Source organism: Lathyrus oleraceus, chromosome 7 (genome assembly GCF_024323335.1).
Source record: "Lathyrus oleraceus cultivar Zhongwan6 chromosome 7, CAAS_Psat_ZW6_1.0, whole genome shotgun sequence".
Classification (NCBI taxonomy): domain Eukaryota; kingdom Viridiplantae; phylum Streptophyta; class Magnoliopsida; order Fabales; family Fabaceae; genus Lathyrus; species Lathyrus oleraceus.
The window spans coordinates 351,293,017-351,303,573 of record NC_066585.1 but is presented as its reverse complement, the minus strand read 5'-3'; the positions used below and the strand labels follow the sequence as shown (position 1 = coordinate 351,303,573).

At 41.6% G+C, this 10,557-nt stretch overlaps 1 protein-coding gene across 1 annotated transcript; it reads right to left on the bottom strand.

The window, feature by feature from the left end:
* Positions 1-8,509: 8,509 nt before the first annotated feature.
* On the bottom strand, positions 8,510-9,544 carry LOC127103785 (uncharacterized). Its single transcript, XM_051041019.1, has one exon. The coding sequence runs from the start codon at positions 9,542-9,544 to the stop codon at positions 8,510-8,512; it is 1,035 nt and encodes a 344-aa protein (XP_050896976.1).
* Between the last annotated feature and the right edge of the window lie 1,013 nt (positions 9,545-10,557).

Sequence of the window (10,557 nt, the reverse complement as noted above, 5' to 3'; positions counted from 1 at the left end):
GGCCTATGATATCTCAAAGTCCTAAGGCTAGTTGATTGAAAAATCAACATAAGTATGGATGAGATTAGGCCACCTCTTTTTCATATTCTTTTTGTGTGTGGTATGTTTCATGAGCATAGTCCATTATACTATGTCTCTAACATGCATTAACACCAAAATTCTATTGCCCGGCCTCAAATAGTTGTGACTTCTACATAAGTCCAATTACGATTGCTTAACATAACGCTAAATTTTAACACAAAAGGCATAACATTCTAGTTAGTGAGATTGTAAGTCTCCCCTCTTTCATGGCATTGTGTGGAAACTTGGCCTTTTTTCCTTCCTTTTGGAAGATGTCTTGGTTCAAGGATCCACGCTTGTGATAAGTGGGTTGAGTGTTCTCCAAAGAATGACTAAAAAACAAAAATCAAAAGAAAAACAATACTAACTTCTAACTCATTAACAACTAACTTTTAATTTTAAGCCATTTACTTTAATGTCATTTAATTTTAGTCTTTATTCATTTGCATTATTCATACCATTCTAATTGTTTATGTTAATGCAATTTTCACTTTGTCCACTTGGACCATATTGTGTGATATATTCCTTTTTGTGTATACTTTGTTTGTTAGTGTGGTCTTTGACCATTAATGTACATAATAACAACAAAAACCCTAAAAAACTTTTGTGTGGACTGTTGACTTGATCTTGGACAAATGGACTTAGAATTTAGGCAACACTCCTATGCTAAAGGACTTGGCCAATGCCAACTTTCTATGTAACCAAGTGCTTGTGATTTGAAACTCCATCTTACATCTTTGAAGATCCCTTTGAGTTCATCTGCATCATGATCATTGTGAAGCTATTATTTTGAACCTGTGACTTATGAATTCATCTGTTACATGGGCTATCTTGAAAAAGATCATGGAGTGGCTAAGCTTGGATGTGGCTATCTTTATTTGATGCCTTGCTCTTCAAGATTTATATAATTGTGCATTTGTGTGTTGCTTGATTCTAAATGTCCAAGGGAATTTGGGTTTCTATTGACATTCTTGTCTGTTGGATTGCTACCCATTGGTCAGATCTTTTCAACCCTTAACTTTTAATTTTGTGCATAGGATTAGCTTCTTCATCTCCTCCCCATCTCTTTAATTTCAAAATCTCTTCCTCCTTTTAAAAACTTCTTTGTTTGAACTTATTATTTTTCTAAATTTTGACCACTTTGCAAACTAGAAACTTTGGCCTTATGCCATTGCATTTTCAAACTTCTTTTCTTAATCAAACTTGTAAATAGACTTAATTATACCTGACTTAAACCTTCAAAAAAGCCAAAAAGAACTAACTCATTCAAACCATTCTTGGGCCTCTATGCCTTTCATACTTAATATTTGTTAAAAGCAATGCATCCACTTTGAAATTTGTATCACGAACTATGAGGTTTTGATCCCTCATTTTTATGTTGGTACGTAGGCACAAGTCTGAAGGTCTTGTCAAACACAAAAATATAATTAATGAATTCTTTTCTCATCCCCCCATTCAATTTGTTTGTAAACATCATTTTGTACCAAATACATATGCACACAAAAAGGGCTCCTTAGGAGTACCTAGGACACTTTGGGTGCTAACACCTTCCCTCTGTGTAACCAACCCCCTTACTTGTAATATCTTACATTTTATTAGTTTTGATTTAAGAACTTCTTACTTTTGGGTTTTGTTTGTACTTTTTCCCTTTTCCCTTGGAAACAATAAAAGCATGGTGGCGACTCTTGTTATTTGATCTCTAGCTTATCCATAGCTTGATGATCATGAATTTACCGCTACACAGAGCAAAGAGAAACATCTCATTCCAGTCCTTGTATGTCTTGACCATCTTCTGGAAGATTCTCTTGATATTCTTATTAGCTGCTTCTACGGCGCCGTTCATCTTGGGCCGCATGGTGAAGATTTGTGGTTCTCGGTCTTAAATTCTTCACACAAATCCTTCATCATAGTGTTGTTGAGGTTACTGGCGTTGTCAGTGATGATCTTGCTAGGTATCTCATAGGGGCAGATTATCTCTTTCTTGATAAACCGGGTAACCACTTGTCGAGTGACATTAGCATATGAAGCAACTTCGACCCATTTCGTGAAGTAATCGACGACGACCAGGATGAATCAATGCCCATTGGAGGCTTTGGGCTCTATCATCCTAATCATATCGATGCCCCACATAGAAAAAGGCCACGGAGAAGTCAGAACATTCAACGAAGTTGGTGGCACAAAGATCTTGTCACCATATATCTGGCATTTATGACATCTTTTAACAAAGTTGTAACAATCAACCTCCATTGTCGTCTAATAATACCCAGCCCGAAGGATCTTCTTGGCCATAGCAGGACCCTTTGCATGTACACCCTTGCAACCTTCATGTATGGATTTTATGATTGTACAAGCTCCATGTCTATCCACACATCTGAGCAGTACAAAATCATAATTCCTCTTGTATAACATATCACCATTTAGGAAGAACTTAGAAGAGAGTCTTCTTAAATCTTTCTTATCGGTAACGGATATACCCTCGGGATATTATCGTTTCTCCAGTAATATCTTTATGTCATAGAACCAAGTCTTATCATCAGGATTTGCCTCAATTTCTAGACAATGTGTTGGTTCATCTAGGTCGTCAATATGGATGGATGGTGCTTCATTCTTCCATTTGACTTTGAACATGGATGCCAACGTGGCTAGAGCATCTGCCAACTAATTTTCTTCCCTAGAAATATGGTGAAAAGAGATTTCATCAAAGTAGGGTATCAGTTTCCTTATATGCTCTTTGTAAGGTATTAACTTGCTATCCCGAGTCTCCCAATCACCTTTCACCTGACTGATTACTAGAGCTGAATCACCGTATACCTCAAGAATCTTGATCCTTAAGTCGATTGTCGCATCTACACCGTAGATACATGCTTCATATTCTACCATGTTGTTGGTGCAGTCAAAACATAATCTAGTGGTAAATGGAAGGTGGAAACCAGTTGGAGAGGTGATAACCACACCTATGCCATGTACTCGAGCATTGGAAGCACCGTCGAACACGACCGTCCATCGCAATCCTGGTTCGGGGCCTTCCTTAGGGCCTGCTTCGAAGCCTGGCATGGTGAAGTCTCTGATAAACATAATGTATTCGTCTGGATAGTTAAACCTCAACAGTTGATAACCTTTGACGGGTAAGTGAGCAAGGTAGTCAGACATAACACTCCATTTTATTGCTTTTTGGGTCACATACTGAATATCATACTCGTTTAACAACATTTGCCACCGGGAAATCCTACCAGTAACAACAGGCTTTTCGAATATATACTTTATCGGATCCATCTTGGGCATCAGTAAAGTAGTATGGCAAACCATATATTATCTCAGGCGTCGAGCAACCCAAGTCAAAGCACAACACGTTTTCTCTAAAAGTAAGTATCGGATCTCTCATTCAGTGAATTTGTTGCTGAGATAGTAGATAGCATGTTCTTTCTTGCCTGTGTCGTCGTGTTGACCCAAAATGCAACCCATAGATTCATCGAGCACTGTGAGGTACATAATTAGAGGCGTACCAGGAACTGGTGGTATCAAGATTGGTGGTTCTTGCAAGTACTCTTTTATTTTATCGAATTCCGCTTGGCAATCGTTGTTCCACACAATCAATTGGTTTTTTCTCAACAGTTTGAATATCGGTTCGCATGTAGCCGTTAAGTGTGATATGAATCTGGAGATGTAATTAAGTCTCCCAAGGAAGCCCCATACTTCTTTTTCTGTTCGGGGAGCTGGTATTTCTTGGATGGCTCGAACTTTGTCGGGATCAACCTCAATACCTTTCTGACTGACTATGAAACCCAAGAGTTTACTGGATGGGACCCTAAAAGTACATTTACCCGGATTCAGGTGCATCTTAAACTTTCGGAGTCTGAGAAAAATTTTCCTCAGGTTCACCAAGTGATCTTCTTCAGTTCTGAATTTAGCAATCATGTCGTCCACATAAACCTAAATCTCTCCATGAATCATGACGTGGAAGAGGGGTACCATGGTGTACTGATATGTTGCCCCTGCATTCTTCAAGCTGAATGGCATGACTTTGTAGTAGTAAGTTCCCCAAGGTGTGATGAAAGTTGTATTCTCCATATCTTTTGGAGACATCTTTATCTGATTGTGTTAGACTATGGCACGGATCTAGAAGGGGGGGTTGAATAGATCCCAATTAAAAACTTGAGTCGGCGCTACCAATTTAAAATTGGTTTTAAAAATTTGTTTTAAGTGCGGAAGCGGCCGAGGAAAATTTTAGTCTAAAACGAACCGTTATTGGAAAACCGGATATGCGTTAAGCTAATGGAATAGAGATAAAGTGAAATACGAATCACTACACTTTTTGCACAATCAATGATATGTTTCACTTACTAGCAAGCCTAGTTCCAATGATCCAAAATACCAAATTAAACTGGATGCAAACTTAAGACAACTTTGGCTTATGCAAATTAACAAACACTTGGTGTGCATAAACACTCCAAGTGATATTTGAGTTGAGTAAGTAATTCAAATTGACCTAGTACAATATACTATTGTACTTTGTATTCACACAGCAATTTTAATCTCTTACTCAACTTATATCAGTGTTTGGTAAAATTGCTTAAACTAAAAATCACTTAATTTTTTAAGCTGAAAAACACTTATGCAGAAAACTAAAGAAGACAGAGATTTGATGAGGCAGTTCCCCCGCCGTCCTCGCTTCGGGGTACGTCTGCCCTCAATTCTAAACTTAGAATTGAGATGATTTAATTAGATATCACCTGTGAAATTTAACCGTTTATACAAGGATTGCAAAGCAAGTAAACAACAGAACTCCCAATGTGTTGAATGATGCTTCCTATCCTTGCTCTTTGATTCAAGATGAATCAAGACCTTCGATCGTTGTTGCTAGACCTCCAATTCCAGCCCCTTTGCTGAAGAATCTTCCTTTCTTCCAACCCTCGGCCCAACTGATCTCAAACACAACGAATCGAACCCGAATCCTTCACTTCAATATCACCGAATCCGCTACTAGACTGAAGAAGACTTCCTCTTCTCAATCACCTTCACTCAGCTGAATATTGATGAAGCAATTCGTCCAAAAAACCCCAAACACAAACCTGTATTGGAGGACAAAACCCTAACGGTTTTATTCAAGAAAGAACCTGCCACAAGCTTCAACCCGAACCGGATTCTCCGATCACAGCTTCGAACCTTATCACCTTTAACCGAACACGAAGCACATCAAAAATGGTTGTGTGTAGTTGATGTGTTGTGAGATGTTGAAGATGAAGATGATGAATCTTGGACACCTATTTCACTCCTTCTTGTTTCCTTGAACACTTGAATTCAAATTTGCAAATGTTAGTTGAAAAAAGTGATTTTACTTCTATTAATAGTAACAGCTTACCAACCAAAAATAACAGCTTTTCAAACAGTGGAAAATACTCAGAAAACTGAGTTTACGCCCGAGCGGTCGACCATAGGTCGGCGTGCGCTGACCCGTGGGAAAATGAAAGTTTCATGCGCCGACCCTATGGTCGACTCAAGTCTTCCATGCGCTGACCCGTGGCCAACTGCACTATGCCATGCGCCGACCTGTGGTCGACTCAAAGCCATCATGCGCTGACCAGTCACCAACTGGTCTGTGTTATGCGCTGACCCGTGGCTCATGCGCTGACTCTTGCGGTCGACTCAAAGCTTCCATGCGCTGACCTGTGGTCGACTCAAAGCATCATGCGCTGACCCGTGGTTCATGTGCTGACCCGTATGGTCGACTCAAAACCTGCACATCTGCATAATTTCATATTTTTGTAATTTTCATGCATTTTGTCATGATCACATCTTGTCCATATATGTTTTTAAGAATTATAACAGATTTAGATAATCATAGGAAAGGATACGATAGGTGATGTGTTGCATTTGTTTGTAGACGTGGAATCGACAATGCCGATTCATCTATGATGGTCATTTGTCATCATCGAAACTTGTGATTGTATGTTGTCTGACAATTTGCCCTTACAGATTGTACCCGGAGAACCCATCCATGAAAGAAAAGAAGGAAAACTGAGTTGTATTATCAACCAAAACATCAATATGAGGCAAAGGGAAGTCATCCTTTGGACTCGCTCTATTGAGGTCTTGATAGTCTACACACATTCTGAATTTACCATCTTTCTTCGGAACTGAAACGATATTAGCAACCCACTACAGATATTCAAAAATGGCTGAGAAGCCAACATCAAGATGCTTCTTAACCTCTTCCTTGATCTTGAGGGCCATGTAGGGTCTATTCCTTTTGAGCTTCTGCTTGACTGAAGGATATTCAGGCTTGAGTGGCAAGTGATGTTCAACAATGCTGGTGTCTAATCCTGGCATATCTTGATATGACCAAGCGAAGACGTAAATATATTCATGCAGTAACTCTACCAACTCGGAGTGTACATGCTTGGCAAGAGATGCCCCAAATTTTACTTCCCTTTTGTCAGTTTCGGAACCCAAGTTAATGACATCCATTGGTTCTTTGTATGGTTGAATCTCTTTTTCTTCGTGCTCAAGGAGCCGTGCTGGTAATTCATAATGTTCCTCACTATCGTCTTCAACTTGGTTGATTGGAAATCTAGATTTACAGTTGTTTTAGCCATGCTGTAATCAATAGTTTTGTTTGCTCTGCATATGATGAGCTTATTTTAGTATGCTTTTTTGAGAAAAGTGAAAAAAGAAAAAGAAATCTTTTGCCATTTCGTTGTTTTTAGTGAAAAAAGGAAAATAACTGAAAGAAAAGGGAACACAAGTTTTGCATGCAAAAAGTACTTTTTTATTTATTCAAATAATACTTTTAAACGTGGAGGCCTTTACAAGCTATCCTCTCGTCTCGGGCGAGGACGAGGGATTGAGAAAACAAAATGCATTACGTTTTTTCCGAGTATACTATGGGAATCACGGTGGACGTCCAATTGGGAAGCTTGAACCCTATAGGACATCTGCGAATGAGGATGGGCGCCCCTGGTTTGCTACCGTTGGACTCCCCAATAACTACCACAATATGCTCATTTTGATAGCCGACACTGCTGAATTCGACCGGGTTGAACTGCTTTTTCTTCGGGCTTTCCTTACGTGCTGCTGGGTGATAATCGATACCAAACCTGTCACGTTTCTCTGCCACATTGATGACTTTACCCCAACTGGGAAGCGGGCCTTTCTCCAATGTATGCTTGGCACTTTTGGCTGAGGATAGGATGGTAGCGGAAGACTGGTTATGATTGGCGGTAGCGGATCTTCTTTATATCTGAAAGATGAGATTTCATTGACCAACAAATCTTCTTCACCATAAACAATTACCAGTTTGCCATCGATCAAGTACTTCAGCCTTTGGTGCAATGTATAAGTGACTGTCCCAACGACATGAATCCATGGTATGCTCAACAAACAGCTGTAAGTTGTGTTGATATCCATGACTTGGAAGGTGATGCTAAATTGGTGGGGTCCAACACAGATAGGCAAATCGACTTCCCTAATAACCTGCCTTCCGGAACCATCAAAAGCTCGAACGATCAGTGCGCTGGTCCTCATCTCGGGCCCCTTGAATTGCAATTGGCTTAATGTAGACTTTGCAGTACATTAAGCGAGGAACCAATGTCAACGAGGACTCGAGATTGGAGAGAGTCAGTGCACGTGACCGAAACGTGTAGTGCTTTGTTATGGGCATTTCCCTTAAGAGGTAGCTCTGCTTCATTATATCCCAGATACCTACTGGCAGTGATATTGGCAACCACGTCATCAAATTGATCGACCGTGATATCTTGCATCACATGAGCGACATATAGAACTTTCAGCAATGCCTTGTGATGAGCCTCATAACTCAATATCAAGGACACAATTGATATTTTGGAGGGAGTCTGATTCAACTGGTCAACAATTTTGAAATCACTTTTCTTGATCAATTTGAGGAATTCTTGGCTTTCCTCAAAAGTGATGCTCTTCTTGTGATCTTAAACTCGTTCTTTCTCAACCATCGGCCCTTTACCCTTAGACGTTTCAGATTTTGTGGCCTCATTATCAATAACCTTCATTAACACTGGAGTAGTCGTCACCCTCGGAGTGGCAAGTACAGTTGCCCCTGCATACGGAGTCGGAGTAGGAATGACCTTCTCCTTAGGTGGGATAATTTTGGGTGCTGGAGACACCCTAGGAGTGTATTTTGGAGCAAATACACGGCCACTCCGAGTCATGCCTCCCGTTCCAGCAATGTTGACGACTTCTGTGTCAGGAATGCAGATTTCTTTTCCTCCCAAATACGATGTAGTCTCATAATCCCAAGGAATTGCCTTGGTATTCTGATACGGGAACAAAGTGGGAACACGAAAATGAATCGGCTGAATCCTCTTAGGAGGAGCTTAAACCTTCTTTTTTTGTACACGATTGTTATTGGTTCAATTATTGTCACCTTTTCTGCTGCTTTAGACTTGGAGAGCTGTATTAAACCTTGATCCATCTATTCTTACACACAACCCCTCAGCTTGTCGCAATTGTCCGGATCAAACTTGCACACTGCACAATCATCATGTACACCTTCTAGCAACCAAAATTGTTCAAGTCTCTGTAACATAACGGACATCGGAGTCTTCACCTTTTCAGCCCTTAGTATAGATTCAGCATTTTCTTCTTCGATCACAGCATTGACTGTTGCGCCACCATGGTTTGGCAAGGGATTAGTCTTCACGTTGGGCTTTTCCTCGGAGAACGACATGATCTCTTGATCAGTTAACTCTTGGGTCCTCTTTTTGAGAGCCCAACAGTCCTTGATGGAGTGTTCTATATACCCTGTGTGAAAAGCGCACGTGGCATTAGGATTGTGACTGTGATTAAAGGCAGGAGAGGATGTTGGGAGTTCTCTTGGTAAGATGGCCCCTACGTGGATCAGATACGGCACCAACTCTGCATACCGTACTAGGATCTTATCAAATAGGGGACGGTTACCAAAATTGCTTCTATTGTTCTGACCTTGATTTTGTCCTTTGTTGTCACGATTATATTGTTGGTTCATATTTTTATGTGCCGGTGTTGATTGTTGATTACCTTTCTGCGGTTGGTATTGGAATGGCGGTTGCTGATATTGAACTGCGGCGACGTATGGGTAGGGGTAATATGACATAGGGGCCATCGGAAATTGATATTGGGGGCGAGCACTCGCCGTCATAGCGCTTTCCTCCCCCTCCTTCTTATTTGCGAAGCCCCCATGCGACCTCTTGTTTGTTGACTCCGGTGCGGTTGTGTCTGTGATTTTCCCCGATTTCAGCCCATTCTCTACATTCTCCCCAACAGTTACCATATCAGAAAAATTTGTTGACGAACTTCCAATCATCTTATCATAATACAACCCTTGCAGTGTACCCATGAAGATATCTACCAATTCGTTGTCAAATAATGTGGGTCGGACCATAAACGCCATTTCGCGCCAATGTTGAGCATACTCCTTGAAGGTTTCATTAGATCTTTGAGACTGATTCTGTAATAGAAGCCTTGTCGGAGCCATGTCAAGGTTGGACTTATATTATTTCAAGAATGCCTCAGATAGATCCCTCCATGACCAGATTTTTGTGCGTTCCAAACCCATGTACCAATTCAGGGAAGCCCCATACAGGTTATCCTAGAAGAAATGGATCAGGAGGTTGTCATTATCGATGTATGAGGCCATTTTGCGGCAGTACATGGTGATGTGACTGCGGGGACAGCTGAGGCCCTGGTATTTCGGAAGGTCAGGCACCTTGAATTTCTGTGGGAGTACCACATTCGGGACCAAGCATAGGTCTCAAGCGTCTATGCCGAAGGTGGAGAAATCCTTGATGACCCTTATTTTGTCGTCCAAGAGCTGATAATCCACCAGTTTAGCCGGATCAACAGCGGGAGGAGCGACCTGACTGGCCGGACGGGAAGTTTCTGGAGCAATCTGTGCGGGCATGTTTGGGGTAAGCCAGATTTGAGGTGGGTAAGAGAAACCTGGTGGCAAGGTTTGGGAAGCATGGACCATTTGAGGATATTGTCCTCCAACCTGAGCATTGGGAGCCTGAGGTGCCCGTCTCTGCATATGTTGGAGTGCAGGATTGGTAGGTGTATAGGTCAGCATGGGCATGAAGGTTTCCCCAGGATAACCAAACAGAACGGCTAGGAACTGACTTGCGCTGGCAGCTTGAGCAGTCTGAGCGGGGATATGAAAATGGAGGCGCGGACCTTGGTAGTTATCCTCAGTGCCAAGGGTGTCGTTAGGTACCTGACCTTGGTTGGTCTCCGGATTGGCAGCATCGACTGGAGGAGTTTGGACAGTGGGGACACCCCACGGGAAACCAGTGTTTCCAACAGTAGCAAAAGCAGCGAGAGCCGGGTGAGGGAAGAAATCCCCTCTATTGGCGAGATGAGCAGCAAAGTGTGGGGGCATTCCCCATGGGTAGGCAGCAGCAAGCCTAGTCGAGTTAGCAGGGACCATTTGACGGTTCCCAGTGGTTGGCACCACAGTTTCTGCCAGAGTTTCGGCGGTAGTGCCGGCAACAA